A 22,869-nucleotide genomic window follows, 5' to 3' on the forward strand; every position below is an offset into this window, starting at 1 on the left:
AAGTTAAGACAGAATCACATCAGGATTTGAAGTTGAACCTGAGCTCAAATCCTGTTCCCATCAGTGCTAGCTCTCTGAGGCTTTCCTCTCAACTGCAAAGTGGAGATATAATACTAAACAAGCTTACTGGGTTGCTTAACTAATATCTAGAACATACTTAACAGTGTTTCCATTAATGCGAGAACTAACTGTAAGCACTTAGTAAGGCGTAGTCATTATTAAGTAATGATAAATAAAAGCATTTGTATAATTCTTTTTTTAGCTTATGAAACCCTTGCACCTAGATTTTCTCATCTGATATTCATTAAAACCCTGAAAGGCCGATAATATCCCCACTTTAGAGATGGGGACACCAAAGAACAAAGAGATAGGAACACCTAGATATATCAGAGATCCTAGTTTTTTGTTTTGTTTTTTTTTTGAGACAGAGTGTCGCTCTGTCGCCCGGGGTTGGAGTACAGTGGGGCAACCTCGGTTCACTGCAAGCTCCGCCTCCCGGGTTCACGCCATTCTGCCTCAGCCTCCCGAGTAGCTGGGACCACAGGCGTCCGCCACCGCGCCCGGCTAATTTTTTTGTGTTTTTTTTTTAGTAGAGACGGGGGTTTCACCATGTTAGCTAGGATGTTCTCGATCTCCTAACCTCGTGATCCGCCGGCCTCGGCCTCCCAAAGTGCTCGGATTACAGGCGTGAGCCACCGCGCCCAGCCTGATCCTAGCTTTTTGTAGGTGACTGACCTAGGTGGTACAAGATGTCCTGTACTTGTTCATTTATTCACACATACAACACATATTTATTGACTTCTTACCATAAACTGTTTAAGGAGCCTGATGGGGATACCGCATAAACAAACAAGCAAAAATAGACAAAAATCTTTGTCTAGAAATATATAAATATAGAAAATTTTATAGAATATATAACATAGAAAACAGAAAAAAAAAATGAAAATAGCCTAATTTTCAGGGTTTTCCTTTTTTTACATACCCTTCATGGTTAATGGTTAATGGTTAATGGGAAGTATCCATTAACTCCCACCCTCCTTCCCAGCTCTCTCCCAAGACTTAGTTTCAGGAACTAGAAAATTCTAATTCAGCTTGGGTGCAATGCCCCCTCAAAGAGCGAGGCTTATTCGAAGCCTCAAATTCAGAAAACCGGGCCAGACCTTGGAAGTTAAGAAGGTGGAAGGCAGATCGCGGAACCAGTGTTCTGATAGTTGTGGTTCTCTGAGGGAAGCCAGTTCTGGGGACCGGTAGTGGAAAGCTCCTGCGCTGTTTCCGGCCACCTCAGCGGGAAGCGGAGACGCAAGCAGCTGGACCTCCGGTAACTGAGACATAGGGTATAACTGTTGTCGCGGCGGAGGAAGTGAGGACGACGCCAACGGCCTTCCGGGCCAGTGTTGGATCCCTGTAGTTTGTGAAGATGGTGTTGCTAACAATGATCGCCCGAGTGGCGGACGGGCTCCCGCTGGCCGCCTCGATGCAGGAGGACGAACAGGTGAGCTGCTTACTCACGACCCGCGACCCGAAGTCTCTGGCAGCGCGCTTTGCCCTCAGCATCGGATTCCTTCCTAGGACCGGGAGACCTTTGTGACTTCCCGGGCACTCCCGACCTCTCTGAAGTGCTCTTTTATCTTTTGGTGTAGGAGAGACTACCGGCGAGAGGAAATCTTTCCTGAAGGAGGAGTTAAGTTTTTTGTGTTAGCTGTTTCTCTTTAGAAAAATGCTCTGGAGAAGTGATAGCTTTGGTTGATTGTGATCACCCAGTGTTCTTTGACTCTTTAGGGACTTTGTTAAAATTCACGATTTCTAATTTTCTGATGCTAATAGGACTGCTGACGGATAAATCCTGGGAAAAAATCAGCCAAGTTCTTCAACTCTATAACGTAGCACCTGATCCTTGACCTAGCTTGCTGACATCTTTTGAAAGTAGGTGAGGTAATATTGCCACATGAAAGCACCTGTTAAAGTTCAGTACAGCACATTCTTTGAGGATTATCCCCAGTTCCCACCTTCTCCAATACGCCGTACCACATTCCTGCAATACATTGTAATTTATTTTTTTCCTTTGTCTTTCAATAACTTGGGTTTCCTAGCGGGCAAACAACGGGTCTTAATCATCTTTGTGTTATCCATACCTTTTACAATAGCTGTTTTATGCTAGTAGGTGCTCAAAAGTATACTGAATTGATTAAAAACAGCAATAACTCCAGGTGTCTTAAAAGAAAGCTGTTTTGTGTTTTAGAAACACAGTGGAAATTTCTGAAGTAAGACAAGTTTCTGGAGCAAGCTTGGGAGGTCCTGAAGACAAAGCTGAGAATGGAATTTATATAATTTGTTTAAAGTGATCAATTTTATGTTACTTTTTCACACAGTCTAAGTAAAACCTTGAGCCTTAAAAAAAGATGAGATATAGAAAAAAATAGTTTGCACATTTCTTCTGTTGGACTTTTCATGCATATATTAATGCAAAAAATTTTTACTGAGCACATCAAATGTGCCACTCATAGTGTTAATGCAGGGGGTTAGAGTACACAGTCTCTACCTTTGTGGAGCTTACGGTCTCTACCTTTGTGGAGCTTACAGTCTAGTGGAAAAATCAGATAACCAACAAACTATTAAAATGTAGTTTAACTGCTAAGGAGAAGGAAGAGGGTTTTGTGCTTGAACATGGAAAATATATCTAAGTTGGTTTTAGGAAATCAGGAAAGTCTTCCCAGAAGGTATGACATTAAAGTAACAGTAGGATCCAGTAGTAAGGAAATATTCTATTTGGTTATATGCCTTTTTAGGTTTAATTTGGAAATATAGTTACTTTCACTTTTAGGAGAGTGGTGATACAGATAATAAAGTTGCAGGTCATGCTAAGTGAAATATATTCTATCATTACATAGAAACAGAGTCTAATCTTTGAAATAAACTGTGAACAATTTAACATACCCTGATTTGCTAATGTGAAATGTTTTTCAGGAATATTCTAGGACCATCCTGCAGAAGGAGTGTAATTGTTCAAATGAACCTAGGAATATGATTTGAACAAAGTAGATAGTGCAGGGAAATATCCTTGAAGGATGTGTAGTTTGACTAAAAAATAGTTTTCGTACAGTGGGTGGCTGTGTGTTGGGGGTAGAGGGGATGGAAGCTGATCAATTTTTAAACTATTGCATTGAATTCCAGTGTTGGCAAAGAATACAAAGTGAACTTGAAAGTCAACTTAATATTAGTGGCCCCTACTCTCTGCCGTGATACGTTATTGAAAAATTAATTGATTTATTGTTTTTTAATTCTAAATTTGGTATTGATTTCATATTGGTTTATCAAGATGGGTTGCTTTGTTTAATTGACAAGGAAAGAAATTTTACACACAAATATTTTTGTGATTGTAGTGCCATAGTATTTTCCTTTAGGCATTTTGACTTTGAATAATAAAGTTTGCCTAAACCTTTAATGTCTGTAAAGATCTGAATCTTAGGCTTACTTTTACTATTTTAATAGTATACAGAACATTTATAAAAGTGCCTACCACATACCAAACACTGTGCTAAGCCTATTAAGTTCATTTTTTTTATTTAATCCTCATACTACCATATTAGAACAGGTACTATTAAAATCTCCAGTTATAGATAAGGAAGCTCTGAGGCTTAGAGAGGATAGATCACTTGCCTAAATTCACAGCTAATAAGTGGCATAATGAAATTTTTCATCAGGGTTTTTCACCTTGGCACTGTTGACATTTGGGGATGGATAATTCTTTGTTCTTGGGGACTGTCCTGTGTATTGTGTAGGAGGTCCAGCAATATTCCTGGCCTCTACCCTCTAGATGCCAGTAGTACCACCATCCTTCCCCACTTTGTTTGTATGACGACAAAAATATTTCTAGACATTGCTAAACGTCCCATGGGGGCAAAATCACCCCAATTGAGACCCAGTGGTTTTTAGTAAGTTTTTGTCAGCTCAGACAAAAACTTAATAACCACTGTACTTTAGTGCCTAACCACTGTACTTTACTGCCTTGTTCTAAGGCCTTTTAATGATGTCTTACCTCTTAAGAGTCCAGGAATAACTTTTTAATAAACAGATATCTCAAACAGTTTTATATTTAATCACCTTAATTGTCCAGGACAGATAATTCAATGTATTTTCATTTTTGTTTGTTTTTGTTTTCTTATCAGTGTACTTTCAGTATTTATACTGATAATAGATATCATATTTTAGGTATTTACTAGGTGCCTGTACAAGCTGCCATATTACCGAAGATGGACAGTTATTCAGATAATACAATAGAGAGCAAAATTCACAAAATAATATAGACAGAGTATTTTATACAGGGTGTTTCCTCTGTGTTTACTGAAAATTTAGACTTAGGGCAGGAAGAGAGATGAGCTTTTCTTCTCAAATGCGGACTCCCTAACTGATACCCTATCTTTTTTCTTCATTCCTTTTATGGCATGTTTCTCCTTTTAGGATTTTTGCAGTTTCTTTATCTACCTTTCTGTTCTGCCTCAAAATTATTGTGTTTTCTTTCATTTTCCTCTGGCATCGTGAAGGGCACTCCAGACTTGAAGAAAGTGTTAGATCTAACCAAATAGGCAGCAGGAAGCTCCAAGAAAGCAGATAACATGTTGTACAGTTAAATTGTCTCACGCTCCCATTCACTGAGGGTTGATTAATCCACTTACTGTAATTGCTTTTAGAGGAAAGTGGTTGGCTCTTGGTGCTGCTGGTCTTTGACCAGCTGAGTTCAGTGGGTATTTAAAAATGATAAGAGCTATAAAGGCAAAAGTTGTTATTTGATACAACTAGTTGTTCAGCAGTCTTAGGTGACAGCAATGAAAAGTATTGTGGTTGTGTGTCAAGTTACTACCTTCTATCTTTTGTAATATATAGATCCAAATCCTACATTTGCTGTTGGATAACCTCAAATTTGTTTCAGTTTTTTCAGTTATTCTGATCCACTGCATTATTGGATTACTAATAGATATCTCATAATTATATCATATACAAATTTCACTAATCTTTTCTAGATGAAGTAGAAAACAGAATGAGGACATCTAAATATTTTTAGGTGGACTGGCTAACTGTGGGCCCTTTGTGACTTTGATCTTGAAAGCAAACCAAAGGTCAGTATGTAAAACAGTGGTTATGTTGTTTTGTGAGATCTAGATCAGAGCTGCCCCATGGTTTCTTGAGCATTTCCAATGAGTTAGAATTACATAGTAAGACTTCACCTAAAAGGTGGATCTACTATTGAAACAATTTCAATTATAGAGTTAGGGTAGCATAATGCTTAGGAGTAGGGGCTCCAGGGCCAGATTGCCTGCCTTCAGATCCTAGTTCCTCCCATTTTAGCTTAGAGGCTAAAAAGTTTGACTTCTCAAGTAAAAAATTGACATAATAATTCTAATCACCTCATGAAGATTAAACGAGTTAAATAATGTAAAGTGTTCAGAACAGTGGCTGGCAGACAGTGAACACAATAATTTCATTTGATCATTTCTGAAGAATCTTTTCTAATTCCATCTTGCCTTTCTTTTTTTTTTTTTTGAGATGCAGTCTCACTCTGTTGCCCAGGCTAGACTGCAGTGGTGTGATCTCAGCTCACTGCAACCTCCGCTCCCCAGGTTCAAATGATTCTCCTGCTTCAGCCTCCCGAGTAGCTGGGATTACAGGCGCCTGCCACCCTACCCGGCTGATTTTTGTATTTTTAGTTGAGATGGGGTTTCAGCATCTTGGCCAGTCTGGTCTTGAACTCCTGACCTCATGATCCATCTGCTTTGGCCTCCCAAAGTACTGGGATTACAGGCATGAACCCCCATACCCAGCCTCATTTTGCCTTTCTTAAAGGTTCACAGATCAGAATTGCACATAATCGATACACTGGATGCAAATACATAATGAATGAATGATTTTTCACATTACAAAATTAATTTGTGCATATTATAGAAAGTTCAGTAAATACATAAAAGCAAAATGACCAAAATGTTAACAGTGTTTATTAGCTATAATCTGTACTCAGATTATATCCATTTTAGTGGATGACCTTAAACATATGTATGTGTGTATAACATTAAATAATAGGTAATATCATAAGACTGTTTCACCTAATTTTTTCCACTTAACAGTGTTTAATGAATATTTTCTCATATCATTAAACTCTATACAGCATTGTTTTAATGGCTGCATAGTATTCCACTATATGAATATGCCAGAAAGATTATTATTTAACCATGAAGATTGTGCTAGCATTGTGTTCTCAAGGATGGTAATGCTAACTGAACCAGCATGGTAAGATGTTGGTTGGCATACCATAATCCCTATAAATACATCCCCAGTGTTGTATATTGGCAGTCTTTACATTGCTGTTTGCAAATTCCTGAAATTGTAGAATGCTTTTGGCCAGTTTCTTATAGTTGATACAGTTGTTAGTCTTTTTCTCAGGTTATGGTAATGTTTACAGTGCCTCTTGTAAAGTGAAAGGATTTGTACCAATCTGAGTGGCAATTTTTTCCATGTTTCTTCAACTAGTCCTTTTAAGATTCTCACCTGCCTTTAGCAAAGAACATATATTTAACACGTGTGGTTGCAGTTATGTAAAAAATACCGATGTCACAGCCCCACCTCCAACATGCTGACTTAATTGGTTTGGTGGTGGAGACTGGGCATAAGTAGTTTTGTTTTTGAGATTTCCCCAAATGATTCTATTGTGAAGCCAAGGTTGAAAATCACAGATCTATGTTGATATTCTTTCTTGGCACTTGAGTAGCATTCCCAACATTATTTGTATCCCTTTTATCTACTCTTGTGGGTTCAGATGTCTTCAGAATGGCACTGGGGAAACAAAAAGATTGGTAAGTACCATTCAAATTTAGGAAAATAGAATATTGTGCACTAGTTCTTATTGGCTAAAAGCATATGATAGTATTCACTCTTATTGGCTGACCATATATTAGTAGTACTGTTTAATATGATAATTTTGATATAATTATTATAAAGTACTGTTTAATATATAAAACTGTACATACATACATATAGACATACATATGTTAACATAGAACTATTTCTCAAATATATAACAAATACATGTCAATAAAACAAATCATTGCCATAACAGTGGTATTAAACAAGATAAATCTACAAACTAATACCTCGGCTGGACTCTGCCTGTCTCCCCTGGTTCACCTCATGCTTATTCACCTTCTTACTCATATTGAAATTTCCAGTTCACCGTTTTTACATACAGCTTAGAATCTTATTATCCTGTAATTGTACATTTGCTGATCTGCCACTTTATCATTTTATTATTGCTTCCTTGTTTTTACTATCAGCTTAGCAGTACACTATCTACAATTTTAAGATATCACTTTGTACTTTATCAAAGTTAGACCTCAGATCCTGGGAGACCCTAGCATAAATACTTTTCTACTTAAATATTTAGTTATTAAACGTCTGGCAAAGGGAGGCTATTCTTTCTATGTAAAATAAATAATTCCAAAATAGGATTATTTCTCTGCATCACATGGCAGTGTCCTAGGCTGGTTTACTATAACAAAATACCATAAACTGGGTGGCTTATAAACAACAGAAATTGATTTTCTAGTTCTGCCAGGTGAAGATCAAGCACCAGCAGATTTGGTGACTATTGAGGGCCTATTCCTCATTCATAGATGTCACTTTCTGGCTGTTTCCTTACATGGTGGATAGAGCAAGCTACTCCTCTGAGGTCTCTTTTATAAAGGTACTAATCGCATTCATGAGGGCTCTACCCTCATGACTTAATCACCTCCCAAAGGTCCCACTTCTTAATACCATCACTTTGGGGGGTTAGGATTTCAACATGAATTTTGTGGGGGATACCAGCAAACATTCAGACTATAGCTGGGTAGCTGACAGAAAGCTCCCCTACCCCACATGTGGATGGAAAAACAATGTCTATTTGCTTCCCATTCTTCAGGCACTTCCTTTCCCTGTTGGATCTAGTAGATTGGTGATGCAGGTTTTCTTCTTTTGAAATGACACTGCTGTTTTTCCCAGTAGATTTGCCCCCTCTTTTTAACAAAAATAATTGTAAAAGCAGTTAGAAATTGTTCAGGAAAATATTACCTGTAATTATAACATCTGAATGCTATTATTTTCATTTTTGTCTGCATATATCCCTCGATATTCAAACTTTTGCTGTCCAAACTTGGGAACCAAGTAGATTTATTCAGTAAAGGGTATCTGACATCATAATCTTTGTCTCTACTCTTGGTCATTTTTACCTAATTGCAGTCAAAGTGTTCATAATAATTTGCAGTCATGAGTACACACATTTAGTTTTGTTTAAATGCTGAAAACTGTAACACTTGTGGAAGGTTCTGCTGGATATTCCAACATAAAAATGAAATTCATCAATCTTGTTCCTAGGATATTCCCTTGAGTATAGCACATGCTGTGTAGTTCTGTGCCAGTAACTGCAAATGAAATGGGTTAGGAGGAGAGTACTGTCCTAATAGTGGAAAGAACACTGAATTGAAAGTTAAGAGTGCTTTAAGTGTATTTGAGGTATATGCTTTTGCTTCTTAGCAAATAACTAATGCGATCATCTTGAAGAAGTAGGGGTTAGGTCTTCCTCCATGCTCTGAAAGTAGGTTGTCTTTCTTTCGTTAAAATGAATCTTACTTACCTGTAAATGAAGGACCTCTTTCAGAGTGTCCTCATAATATGATGCTTCTCACTAATTGATACAGCTTTTTGTGGAAAATTCTTAAATGAAGATGTCTTCTTTCAGTCTGGCCGGGACCTTCAACAGTATCAGAGTCAGGCTAAGCAACTCTTTCGAAAGTTGAATGAACAGTCCCCTACCAGATGTACCTTGGAAGCAGGAGCCATGACTTTTCAGTGAGTGTAATCTTGATTTCTTTATGATCATTTAAGTGTGAAATACAGTAACAGAATGCCTGATAAAAATAATAATTTTTTAAAAGTAAAGATTACTTAAATATGTAGTCTTTTGGGAGGAGCAACTTCTCTGGCTCTAATTCTACAAAACGGACGTCTTGTTTGTTTTTTCAGCATGCTTACAGTAATTTAGCCTGTTAACATGTGTCTAATTAATGCTGTGCCCATCATGCAATAATAGATAACTTCTTGCTTTAAGACTGTCTTGGAGCCAGATATGGGTAGGTTAGTACCCTTGCTCAAACATTTCCTAACAGTGTAACTTTGAGCAGCTCACATAACTTCTCTAAGCCTCAGTTTCCTCTATAAAGTAGTGAAAATAAACATAGGAGGTTTGAGAGGATTGTGAGAGAATCCATGTGTATTATTTAGCATCTTGTATGACACATATGGGAAGAGTCAATAATTATTAGTTATTATTATTTCGAAAAAAGAAAATTATAAAAGATAAGAGCATCTTAATCAGTGGTTATAAACAATGATACAGCTGATAGAGGACTCAAAGGAACATTATTGGATTTTAAATGATCTACAAATAATTGGTATTTAATGTTTAATGCATGCCAAGTTTGAAGCTGATAAAATAGGAAGGATTAAAAAGGAAAAGAGTACAAGAGCAGCAGAGGAAAATAAAAACGGATTAGCTAAATAATCTTTGCTATTTTAGGGACTTAGATAGTAAGATAACTTAGGCCAGGGAGGAAGCTGCTATGTTTACTTTTAAAAAACAAAACAAAAATTCTCCACCTATAAAAGACAAGTAAAAAGTACATCAAAACAAACAAACAAAAAAACCCTAGGCAATTGGCTAAGAAAATTTTAGACATTGTGTTTTATGAAGTATTAATTTTTATAATATCTGAAATACTTTCTAGAACTCTAATTTTCAACACCAAAAATATAGTCACTTAATATCTAGTATCCTCATTTTCACCATGGTTTAGGGAACCAAGACCTAGGAAAGTTCTCATGGAATTGAGAAGAGATTTTCTTCTGCCTGATTCCTTTAGGACATTCATAATCTCATATCATCCTTTATTTCCATCCAAGAGCTATTAAGGGTTTATTCTTTGCCAGACCTTATATTGAGTCCTGCATTTAATGTCCATACCTTTTAATGCTGTTCTCTTAGTACAGAGAGAGACATACTCAAACAAGTATACTATAATATCTTAGGTGAAAAGGTGCTGTAAATTAGATTTAAATGAAATGTTTTGGGAACAGAGAGAAGGAAGGAGCAAATTCCCATTTGTGGGGGGTAAGTTTGAAGAAACGGGACAGAGGAGGGGAGTATATATAAAGAAGTTTCACCGAAAAAATTATGGTATAATTGAACGTATGAAAATGAACAGGATTTCTCCAGGTACATAAAAGAGCATTAACGGTTAGAAAAAACAATATAAGCAGAAGTCCACAAATATCTAAAGAACCTAGCATGTTGGAAAACAGTCTGCCATTTGGTTTATTAAAATATATGATAGAATGTTGCTTACACTTGTTTTGAAAGGCAGTAAATATAACACCATGGAGTATGATTTTATTTTGTAGGTATTAGGGAACCCTTAGAGTTTGTAAGCAGGGTAATATGGTCATCTGTAGTCTCTGGGAATAAAACTGATGGTATAGAAGATGGTGTAGACTAAAAGCAAAGAGACCAGTTAATTCAGGTGCCCAAGGAGGGAGTAAGACAGCTGTATTATTAATATTATTTTAAGGGGCCTGAGAGATCATATAATAGTCTTTATCCTTTATGGAGCCCTAGGAAGCCTCAGGAGCCACATATAAAGGGCAAGGACGGGAGTATATACAATGCTTTGGGCTCCTAAACTCCTCCTTATGTTTTAAATTTTTTCCTTTTATTTTCAGTTGACATGTAATAATTGTACATATTTATGGGATACAGAGTGATATTTCAATACATGTATACAATGTGTAATCAAATCAGAGTAATTAGCATATTCATCACCTCAAACATTTATCATTTCTTTGTGTTGTGAACATTCAAAATCTTGTAGCTTTTTGAAAATATGCAGTAAGTTATAGCTAGCCATATTCACCCTACAGTTCTGCAGAACACCAGAACTCATTCTTCCTATCCAGTTGTAATTTTTTATCCATTAACTTGCCTCTGCCCATCCTCCCCTTCTCTCTACCTTTCCCCACTTCTAATACCCACAATTCTACTCTCTACTTCCATGAGCTCAAAAATTTTTTGGCTCCTACATATGAATGAGAACATGCCATATTTATCTTTCTGTGCATGACTGATTTTACTTAACGTAATGTCCTCCAGATTTATCCATGTTGCTGCTAATGATAGAAATTCATTCTTTTTTATGGCTGAATAGTATTCCATGGTGTGTGTGTGTGTGTGTGTGTGTGTGTAAAACACTTTTAAAATCCATTATTCTCTTGATGGACATTTCTCTTGATTATCTATCCATAGATATTATGAATGGTGCTGCAGTAAACATGGGGGTACAGATAAGTTTTTAACATAATGAGTTTTTTTCCTTTGGAGAAATACCCAGCAGTGGGATTGCTAGATTGTATGGTAGTTTTGTTTTTAGTTTTTTGAGAAACCTCCATACTGTTTTCCATAGTGTATAAAAGTTCTCTTTTCTCTTCACCCTCAACAGCATTTATTGACTTTTGTCTTTTTAATAGACACTTTAACTGGGGTGAAATAATATGTCGTTGTGGTTTTTATTTACATTTACCTGAAGATTAGTGATGTTGAGCATTTTTTCATATACTTGACCATTCGCATGTCTTCTGAGAAATGTCAGTTCTGTTCCTTGCCTACTTTTTAATTGAATTATTTTTGGTTTTGCTGTTGAGTTGTTTGAGTTCCTTGTATGTTCTGGATATTAGTTCCTCATCAGATGAATGAAACTAGATCCCTATCTCATCATATACAAAAATCAACTTAAAGTAGATTAAAGACTTAAGCATAAGACCCTAAACTATAAAACTACTAGAAGAAAATATAGGGGAAATGCTTCAGGACATGAGCCTGGGCAAAGACTTTATGGCAAAGACTTCAAAGCACAGGCAACAGAAAAGAAAGTAGACAAATGGGACTGTATTAAACTAAAAGCTTCTGCACAGCAAAGGAAACAACACAGTGAAGAGACAACCTGCACAATGGGAGAAAATATTTGCAAACTCCTACTTAAACTAAAGAACCTCTGATTTTATCTGATATATACATTGGCCTTCTGAATATAAGTTTTGCTTGTTATATATACATATTGCATATATAAATATATATATTTGCATGTGTGTGTGTGTATACTATGGCTAAAAAGAAGTTGGAAAACCACTTAGTAACCTAACATTTTTCTAAGAATTTCTCAGATGTGTAATCATATAGCCCCTTCCAGAGTGCATGGGCGCTCATCATCACAAAAGAAAGTCAGTTCCATTGTTGAAAAGTTTCCAGTTGATTACAGAGTTCTACTGGACTGTAAATTAAGGAGTCTTATTAGTCTTGTACCCAGTAAACATGATGTCATTAACCTTACATTTCTATCCACAGAAATTTCCAGTTCCACTGTTTTAATTTGTGACTAGAAAGAGTTTAAATATGTGTATGCTAGTTTACCATATAGAATCAAAGGGTAGATGGAGTCACAACTCTGAATTTTTCAAGAAAAAGTCTTAAATATTAAGCAAAAAACAAATAACCCCATTTAAAAAGTGAACAAAAGACATGAGCAGACATTTCTCAAAACATACTAGAGGCTAGCAAACTAATGAAAAAATGCACATCACTAATTATTGGAGAAATGCAAATCAAAACCACAATAAGATACCATCTTATAACAGTCACAGGGCTATTATTAAAAAGTCAAAAAACAACAGATGCTGGTGAGGCTGTGGAGAAAAGGGAATTGCTTATACACTGTTCATGGGAATGTAAATTCAGCCACTGTGGAAAGCAGTTTAGAGATTTTTCAAAGAACTTAAAACAGAACTACCATTAGACCCAGAAAACCCATTAATGGGTTTATATCCAAAAGGAAACAAATCTTTCTACCAAAAATCATGCACTTGCATGTTCATTGCCGCACTATTCACAATAGCAAAGATATCAACCTAGGTACATGTTAGTAGTGGATTGGATAAAGAAAATGTAGTATATATACAGTATGGAATACTATGCAGTCATAAAAAGGAATGAAATCATGTCCTTTGCAGCAGCATGAATGGAGCTGGAAGTCATTACCTAAGTGAATAATGCAGGAACAGAAAACTAAATACTGTATATTCTCATTTATAAGTTTATAAGCTAAACATTGGGCACTCATGGACATAAATATACTGAGGACTTACTAGAAGAGGAGGGAAGGAGGGGGCAGGGGTTGAAAAACTATTGGGTAGTATGCTTAGTACTTGGGTGACAGGATTGTTTGTACCCCAAACTTCGGCATTATGCAATATACCCAGGTAACAAATCCGCACATATACATCCTCAAGCTAAAATAAAAGTTTAAAATGTTAGTTGAAGAATTGTGTAATGGGCTGGGTCCAGTGGCCTACACCTATAATCCCAGCACTTTGGGAGACTGAGGTGGGTGGATCGATTGAGGTCACGAGTTTCAGACCAGTCTGGCCAAAATGGTGAAACCCCATCTGTACTAAAAATACAAAAATTAGTTGGATGTGGTGGTGGGTGTCTGTAATCCCAGCTATTTGTGAAGCTGAGGCGTGAGAATCACCTGAACCTGGGAGGCGGAGGTTGCTGTAACTGAGATCATGCCACTGCACTCCAGCCTGGGTAATCTGGGTGATGGAAAGAGACCCTGTCTCAAAAAAAAAAAAAAATTATCTAATGGATGAAAAATTATGATAAATATGTCTAAATACTCCTTTTAGAATATACGGCTAATAGGCTGGGCACGGTGGCTCATGCCTGTAATCCCAGCACTTTGGGAGGGCGAGACGGGAGGATCACGAGGTCAAGAGATCAAGACTATCCTGGCCAACCAACATGGTGAAACTCCGTCTCTACTAAAAATACAAAAATTAGCTGGGCATAGTGGCGCACGCCTGTAGTCCCAGCTGCTCGGGAGGCTGAGGCAGGAGAATGGCTTGAACCCGGGAGGCGGAGGTTGCAGTGAGCCGAGATCACGCTGCTGCACTCCAGCCCGGGGGACAGAGCGAGACTCCGTCTCAAAAAAAACGAGCAGCTGCAGAAAAAAACAGAAAAAACAAAAAACAACAAAAAAAATATACATCTAATAATGGGAAGATGTTTGCTTTCTGATGCCAAGGATTTGCGGTTTTAAATTGACTCTCATTTAGCCAGCCTCAAAGTGTTTAGGCTAGATTTTTTAAAAAGTTTGCATGGTACAGAGATTCTGCTTTAACCTGTTGTCAGTACTATTACTTTACAGACAACTTTGTCTTGCTTTTTATGTCTCACCAGCTACATTATTGAGCAGGGGGTGTGTTATTTGGTTTTATGTGAAGCTGCCTTCCCTAAGAAGTTGGCTTTTGCCTACCTAGAAGATTTGCACTCAGAATTTGATGAACAGCATGGGAAGAAGGTGCCCACTGTGTCCCGACCCTATTCCTTTATTGAATTTGGTAAGTTTTTGCCCCTCACTTCTCTCTATCAAGGGAGCAAACAATATGGAGAAGCTATTTGTTACACTGATATAATATTTATACATTTTTTCTGATGTTTACTTGTTGAAGTTTTAGCTTCTGCTTCCTTTTCCATTCCACTTATTTTTGTCTTTTTGAGTGACTAAGGCTTTGTTCTGAAAAGTCATTTTCTCTAGTCTTTTGATCTTTCCCCCATAGAAATTGTTGCCTTTTGCCCTTTCTGTTGTTTGGTTTGATTCTTCATTAGAGTCACATTTGACAGGAACTGTGCCTGAAGATCTACTTGATTGGCATATAATGGCTGAGTTTTTCTTTATCCCAGTCCACAGACTCACACTCACAATAAGGCTCATTTTATGGAGATCAGAATTGGGAAATCAGAAAGAATGATGTTTTGTTTCTTTTACTAGAATAAGATCCTCTAATTAAAAAGCAAAAGATAACAAAGAAATAGAAGATACATGGTACTCATGGTATTGGGGTATAATATTTACTACATTCAGGAATAGTGAGCATAGGTGTCTGTATTTGTACAAGAATTATAGAAAGACTAATCACTTATCAGACCTGGTAAAGTATCTGATGGTAAGGGATCAAAGGAAACGTCCTAAGTATGGGGAGTGAGAAGAAGTAGGATCAGGCTATATCGCTGAAATTTTTAGTTAAAAGAGAAATTGGTTTTACTGGCTTAGAATTTTTGAAGTGTTTCAAGTTTGCTAGATAAATGGGTCATCTTGCTTTGGAAAAACACTCTAGTGTTTCATAACTATATACTCTCCAAGTGCTGCTTTATATAATGTCCAGTTTTTCAAATTTTATTTTTATAGACAGTCCCATAAACCTCCCTCAAAAATAAGACAAATGTATCAGGGTCATACAGGAAATAGATAGCACACCCAAATTAGCTTAAGGGATTATATACAAAGATATGACTAGGCTGTAGGAGAATTACAAGGTACAGTAACCTCTGACCAGTGGCATACTGGTTGTTACCATCCCTAGGCCTGAATGTATAAGGGGGAGGAGCAGTTTCTGAGACTGAAAAGGAGAAAATTTCTAGAGAAGGCCAACTTGAGAGGAGTGTAACTTTTGGTAGAGGGATACTTCCAGAAAAAGGTTATTTCCTTCTCTGAAAGAAGCCAGGGGAATAAATAACCGGACATCACTCACTGTCTGTTCTTCCCTACTGTTGGGGCTTCTTCATTGCCCGAACCTAACTGGCACAGGGCAATGAGTCTATTGAAGCACTTCATCCAAGTCAGCTTCCCAGTGTAGAAAGCAAGGTGCAGGAGGGCAGAGAGGAGATCTAAAGAGGCAAATGAAAGGAGTACAGCACATTTATATTAAGATTTTTGCCGAAAGTTGAAAATATCTTTAATAATGTCATTCTTCCTATAGTTTTGAGAAATACTGATATGAGCAAAAGATGGATGAGACTTCAGTTTTTATTATTTATTTATTTACTTAGAGACAAGAGTCTCGCTCTATTGCCCAGGCTGGAGTGCAGTGGCCTGATTTTGGCTCACTGCAACCTCTGCCTCCTAGGTTTAAGTGACTCTTGTGCCTCAGCCTCCTGAATAGCTGGGACTAGAGGTGCACGCCGCCATGCCCAGCTGGCTAATTTCGTTATTTTTGGTAGAGATGGGAGTTTTGCCCTGTTGGCCAGGCTGGTCTCAAATTCCTGGCCTCAAGTGTTCCACCCATCTCGGCCTCCCAAAATGCTGGGATTTATACATGTGAGACACAGTGCCTGGCCGAGACTTCAGTTCAGTTTTATATTGGTATTTTGGAAAACTCCCTATTACATATTTGCTTTACCTGAGGTTTAAGAATGGAATGAAACTGGGAATGTATATTAGAGAAAATAAGGTAATGTTTCTCAGCTTTTTAATGATCATGAACCCTTTTGCCATATTAGGCTATAATAATGCTAGAGTGTTACCAGCATCCTTTTAAGGAATGTGTAGAGGTAAGTAACACTTAACCTAAGGGTGCTCAGAATACTGTTTGAAAATTTCCATTTTCAGGAAAGGCTTACTATAGTGGGTCTTAATTTCTCTAAGGATTCTGATAGCAGCCTTAGATAGCAAATACTTCTAATTCAAAGGTATTCAAAGGACATTTCTCCTGAATGGTCATCTAATTATACCTTTACATCTTACAAATGAAGTAATCAAAGCCTAGATTTTGATATTCAACCAAGAGTTTGGTTAACCATGGACAGTGGCAAATCCAGGAATAAACTCAGAACTGTTTTAGTGTTTTTTTTTTTTTTTTTTTTTTGAGACAGAGTCTCGCTCTGTCACCCAGGCTAAAGTGTGGTGGCGTGATGTCGGCTCACTGCAACCTCTGCCTCCCAAGTTCAAGTGATTCTCCTGGCTCAGCCTCCTGAGTAGCTGGGGTTATAGGCGTGTGCCACCACGCCTGGCTAACTTTTTGTGTTTTTAGTAGAGGTGGGGTTTCACTGTGTTAGTCAGGATGGTCTCGATTTCCTGACCTCATGATCCACCTGCCTTGGCCTCCCAAAGTGCTGGGATTACAGGTGTGAGCCACCACGCCCGGCCAACTCAGAACTTTTAATTTCCTACCTCAGTACTTTGATGGCCATGAAAGAAATGGTTCATGGTCAGTTTTCTTCATCATTCTAGATACCTTCATTCAGAAAACCAAAAAGCTCTACATTGACAGTCGTGCTCGAAGAAACCTAGGCTCCATCAACACTGAATTGCAAGATGTGCAGAGGATCATGGTGGCCAATATTGAAGAAGTGTTACAACGAGGAGAAGCACTCTCAGGTATCTAAAAGCAATGAGTTTTATGAAGAAACGGTTCTCATTCCATAGACAAAGATAGCTTATTTTGCAGTGCCTTTTATGCTATTAGATTCTACCTAGAACTGTTAAGAATTTATCTCCCAGAAGTACATTACGTTACAGTGCTTCCAGTGTGATATGTTTTTTTCCTAGCGTGATTAGTTTTTGTTGAGTTGGAACAGTGTAAAGGACTTATCCATATTAGAAGCAATGATTATTTCTAAGATATTCACAAAATTAAGTAAATTATATAGAGAAACACTTGTATAAGTTAAGGGAAATGAATGAGAGAAAATTGTCAACGATTTATTGCAGTGGTTTTTTGAGTAGCCTCTTTGGGAGACTTTACTGCTGCCAGATCAATCTTTACAAAATGCCATTTTCATCAAGGCATTCCTCTCTGAAAAACTTTTAAATCTGGAACTACAAGATAAGATCCAGCCTGACTTATTTTTCCGTCAGTCAGCCATTGTTATTGAGAGCTTGTTATTTGTAAGGCATTGTGGTCTACATATGGAAAATAAGGAGGATGCAAATGTCTGTCATTCTCTAGTTCACAAACATTCTGCTGTAGCCACGCCAGCTTCTTTACTATCCTTAGTGGTCTATTCTGCCTTATGCTGGACCTGTTCTATAAGACCTCCATAAGAACTGCCTCTTTAAAGAAGCCTCCTCTGATCCTTATAGCCTGTATCACATTAATCTCTTCTGTACTTTAAACTCCTAAAGCACTGAGTAACATAATGGTTTTAGCACATATTACATGTATGTGTGTTTACCTAATTTACCTTAAATATATTTATTAAATATCTAACTTACCATATTAAATATATTTCCATACAAGTATATATTTCATATATTTATATTAAAGTAGGCAAACATATTTGGATAATTAAATATTTTTATATAATTTCATATATTTTTTTGAGATAGAGTCTTGTTCTGTTGCCCAGGCTGGAGTGCAATGGCACGATCTTGGCTCACTGCAACCTCTATCTCCTGGGTTCAAGCAATCCTCCCACCTTATCCTCCCGAGTAGCTGGAGCTACAGGCATGTGCCACCACGCTTGGCTAATTTTTGTATTTTCTTAGCAGAGATGGGGTTTTGCCATGTTGTTCAGGCTGGTCACAAACTCCAGGACTCAAGCAATCCACCCACTTCAGCTTCCCAAAGTGCTGGGATTACAGGCATGAGCCACAACACCCAGCCCTTTATATAATTTTAAAAGTGTAGGTAATTAGGTAAAATTAGGTTAAAAGTATATGTATATTTACCTGATATTTAAATATTACCTAAGTGTTTAATGTGGACATGTAAGCTCTTTAAAGATAGTGTTTATGTATTTTATATCTGTTTCACATACTTCTTATATATCCCCCACAGAAATGGTCACAAATAGGTTCCTTAATAAGTATTTTTGAATTCAGCCATGCTATGTATTCATTAGTAAATGAGTTTTCTTTTATTATGAACTACAAACTTTAACCTTTTTTTGAGTAGTGAGCAGTTATTCATTTAACTTCACACTCTTTAAATATCAAATTTTGAGTGAGTGAGTGTGTAAGTTTTTGTCATACAGACTTGCAATTCCTATATGGGATAAAGTAGACTAGCACAGGAATTTTTCTTGTATCACTCATGCAAGACTCTAAATTCCTTAAAGGCAGGGATCATGTACATTTTGACCATTGTTGTATCCTCAGCACTTCACATGGTGCCTGTAACATAAATATTTGTTAAATGACTTCTCCAAGCAATAGGTTTGTCTTTATGTTATCCTGTATTTCAAAACATTTATATATAAATTCTCTCAACTATGACTTGTTTCATATGGTCTAATAATTGTTCCTCTGCTGAGTTATTCTCAGCAGATTTAGATTCATTTAGCAAATGTTTATTGAGCACTAACTATATACCAGGCCCTGTTCTGGGCATTCAGGATATAGCAGCAAACACAACAATTTAAAATCCCTGTCCAGTGGAGTGTATATTCTTGTAGGCTCTGTAAAAAGCTGCCCTGTGCATTGTCATGGTTATTTCTCACTCCCTGACTCTTCTTCCGTGACTAGATGTTTTTCTTACTCATGTGATCAGTTGCTAATTCAGACTTGGCTGTCATGCCTGTGTTATTAAGTAATGCCATGTTTCCCAATCAAAACCAGTCTCTATTAAGCAACTCCAGACATTTCAAAAGCATTCTTTAAGGAAGAAACAACCGGATTGCAAAATAGTTTTTTCTGAAATTTAAAGAAGTGAAAAGTTTGATTAGAATTTATTATGTCAAATGGAGAGTTTGTGTTTATTATTAAAATATGCCCTATATTTTAATATGGTCTAGCTTGTGTCTATCTGGCTATTTCTCTAAGTGTTTAGTTAACTGTTATAAGAAGATAACAACATTACAAATGTCCTTGAAAAAAACTTGCCAGAAAATACTAAAAAGCTTAATTTACTTGGGTTTTTTTTGTAGTACTTATTGTATTTTAGTTACAACGTTCCTATGTCTATTGAAATATAAATCCTGATAGCTTTAACTTCATAGTAGTCTCTACTATGTGGAGAATCTTAGAAATGTTAGCAGTCATCATTGAAGTATAGCTTAAGACTGTGTTTGGTTAATTGAATTTTCTGGCTATCTGAGTTTGTTTTACATGGATTATCATTATCGTTTTTCAAAATATAAGAGAATATGATTCAGACCATTAGAAGATTATGAAGATAATAATTATTAACATGTAATAATTATTATAATTTATCATGTGCAGGCATTGCTGCTCACTTTACAGGCAATCTCATGTACATACAACCTTATGACATAGTTACTGTTATTGTCCCCAATTATAGATGAAGAAACTAGGTTGTAAATAGGTTACATGACTTGACCAATGTCACATAACTGGTACAGGTGATATCTGAACCAAAGAGTCTGAGGCCAGAACCTGCACTTCTAACCACCTTACTATATAGCCTCAAAAATTCAGGCCGGGCGCGGTGGCTCACGCTTGTAATCCCAGCACTTTGGGAGGCCGAGGCGGGCGGATCCCGAGGTCAGGAGATCGAGACCACGGTGAAACCCCGTCTCTACTAAAAAAAAATACAAAAAATTAGCCGGGCGTGGTGGCGGGCGCCTGTAGTCCCAGCTACTCGGAGAGGCTGAGGCAGGAGAATGGCGTGAACCCGGGAGGCGGAGCTTGCAGTGAGCCGAGATCGCGCCACTGCACTCCAGCCTGGGCGACAGAGCGAGACTCCGTCTCAAAAAAAAAAAAAAAAAATTCAGACATAATCTGATCAGGATCATCAGTTAATTAGTATATGCAATGTTAGCCTTAAAATAAAAACGATGATTTGAGATTCATGGTTGTTGCAGTGCTGCTCATTTTGGTTATTTTAATGCCTTAATACTTTCAGTAAAATACTTCCAGGGACTAATTATGTTTTCCTTTTTTCCTCTTTGACAGCATTGGATTCAAAGGCTAACAATTTGTCCAGTCTGTCCAAGAAATACCGCCAGGATGCGAAGTACTTGAACATGCGTTCCACTTATGCCAAACTTGCAGCAGTAGCTGTATTTTTCATCATGTTAATAGTGTATGTCCGATTCTGGTGGCTGTGAAATAATGAATACAGTCACTGGTAAGGGAGAACCTAGAACCCAGTAGGTGTATATTTTCAGGAAACTGAGCTCACAGAGATGTGTATTAGAATCCAAGTGGAACTTCTGCCTCTAAAGACCTTGCAAGAAAAGAGATGTCCTGAAAATGAAAGGTTACACCTCATTTAATGAAGCTTAACCCTATGTAGAAAGTCTCTTTCGGGGGCAGAGGCTTTCTCTGGGTGCCAAGCCATATATATTAGGGAATAGTAGATTGTTATTTCGTTTTTTCCCTCCCAGTGCATTTTAAAAACAGCACTGGCTGGGGCATTCTCATTCTCTGATGGAGCCATCAATGAGATTTAACTTAGTCAACCTCTGCTAGCAACATTCTGAAATTCCTTCAAAGAAGGCAGTCCTTTGGGAAGGTGTTTTGTTTTTTTTTTTTTTTTTTTGGACTCTAATCAACATTCCTTTTGTTGGTGACATTTGTGATTTTCAGTAATCTGAGTTTTTGATAGCCTTTTAAACAAGACTCCAGGATGTGAAGGTTAATTGCTGTGCTCCACAGATCTTGTCTATTGGCCCCTGTAGAAAGTTAACCTTTGTTGTTTTCCTTTTATAATTTGCTTATTGCACAATTGCTTTAGGGTTAAGTGAATTGTATTAAGATGCCTTGAAATTATAGCACTCCTTGATTAAGAAGCTAAAGTGTTTCTCTCATTTACTCCTTAAACAAAAGACTTAAATTAGTTTGGGTCATTATTACTTTTATTTGCAGCATTTGGTTTGTATTAGTGTAAGAGCAAGTATAGGATATGGAGAGGCCCCTGGCTTCATGAGAAGAAAGGAAGGCCCAGGTTATAATTACAGCTTTCTCCTGCCCCTTCTTTACTTTCTCTACCACAATTTTCTCCACTGTTTGTTTTCCTCTTGCCACAATTTGCAAACATTTAAAAAATTTTCCTGCACCCAGTAGTTTCATGTCCTGTAGACACCCTCTTAGGACATTCTCAAATTTCAAAATAAAAAATATTCATCTATGTAGTTAATTAAATTTAAAGTTTTTGCAGATCAACTACTCAAACTACTAAATACATTTACCTGAGAAAAAGTCTCTGAGAGCACTTCATTCCTGTTTTAGTTCATGTAAATTCTCTGAGAATGTTCTAGAGAACTAGTTAAAGTACCCATGATTTTTTTCCTTTTCTGCTCAGGGATGATGGGGATTTCCTTTTACCTTCTGAGGTAGAATTTTTTAATGGGGAAAATAGGCCTTTTAAATATTATTGCAAGGGTCTACAATATAACTTAAAGTTCCTGTACATACTGCAAATATTTCTTTAAATTGCACAGGAAAATGAGCGAACTTTTTATTTCTTAATATCTTTGGCGAAAACTTTAACCAGTAAGCAATTTTATAACCCTGAGGGATCATCAAAGATACTATCCTGATTCCTGGTAAGGAAAAATATATTATTTCCTTATAACAAGGCAAGGAGAAATGCTATTTTATTCCTGATAATTTATAGAACTAGAATAATGTTATTCCTTTCTTTTATGGACCTAAATCTGCCAATTGGGAATTTTGTGCATGAAATATGAAGTTACTTTTTATAGATAATCAGTGCTCTTAAGTCCCTGAAAGGCTCCTGCCTAAGTAATGATGATGTGGATAATAAAAGCCTTTGAAAGGCTGAAAACCTAAATAGTGGTACCACAGTATTTGGAGCTTCTATAGGAGTGGAGAGGAGCAGCTCATTGTTGAGAGTTGCATGCTGCAACCTAATGGTCAGCAATGAAATAAATACTTCTAGAATGTTCATTTCAGTGTGAAGTTTTGTTATCTAGTTAATTTATATACATATATCCTTTGTAGATACATTTCTTATCTAATCTTGTTGGGCTAATTAAGT

The 22,869-nt window shown here is 37.0% G+C and overlaps 2 protein-coding genes across 2 annotated transcripts in view; both read left to right on the plus strand.

The window, feature by feature from the left end:
- LOC116468019 (putative neuroblastoma breakpoint family member 7) overlaps positions 1 to 22,869 on the plus strand; it is a 901,770-nt gene that overhangs the window by 555,415 nt on the left and 323,486 nt on the right. The gene's annotated exons all lie outside the window — the stretch shown is intronic.
- SEC22B (SEC22 homolog B, vesicle trafficking protein) lies at positions 1,282 to 21,664 on the plus strand. The gene is made up of 5 exons (XM_032151657.2): positions 1,282 to 1,492; positions 8,762 to 8,871; positions 14,366 to 14,526; positions 17,196 to 17,342; positions 20,820 to 21,664. Exons 1-5 carry the CDS (start codon positions 1,418 to 1,420, stop codon positions 20,972 to 20,974), a joined length of 648 nt encoding a protein of 215 aa, XP_032007548.1. The 5' UTR covers positions 1,282 to 1,417; the 3' UTR covers positions 20,975 to 21,664.

Source organism: Hylobates moloch, unplaced genomic scaffold (genome assembly GCF_009828535.3).
Source record: "Hylobates moloch isolate HMO894 unplaced genomic scaffold, HMol_V3 SCAFFOLD_5, whole genome shotgun sequence".
NCBI classification, from domain to species: domain Eukaryota; kingdom Metazoa; phylum Chordata; class Mammalia; order Primates; family Hylobatidae; genus Hylobates; species Hylobates moloch.

What these genes read in the sequence shown, in the direction of transcription:
- SEC22B (XM_032151657.2), top strand. Translation starts at nt 1,418, where the DNA reads ATGGTGTTGCTAACAATGATCGCCCGAGTGGCGGACGGGCTCCCGCTG. An exon ending in GCAGGAGCCATGACTTTTCA is followed by an intron (nt 8,872 to 14,365) that starts GTGAGTGTAATC and finishes ATGTCTCACCAG; the next exon opens with CTACATTATTGAGCAGGGGG. An exon ending in ACGAGGAGAAGCACTCTCAG is followed by an intron (nt 17,343 to 20,819) that starts GTATCTAAAAGC and finishes CCTCTTTGACAG; the next exon opens with CATTGGATTCAAAGGCTAAC.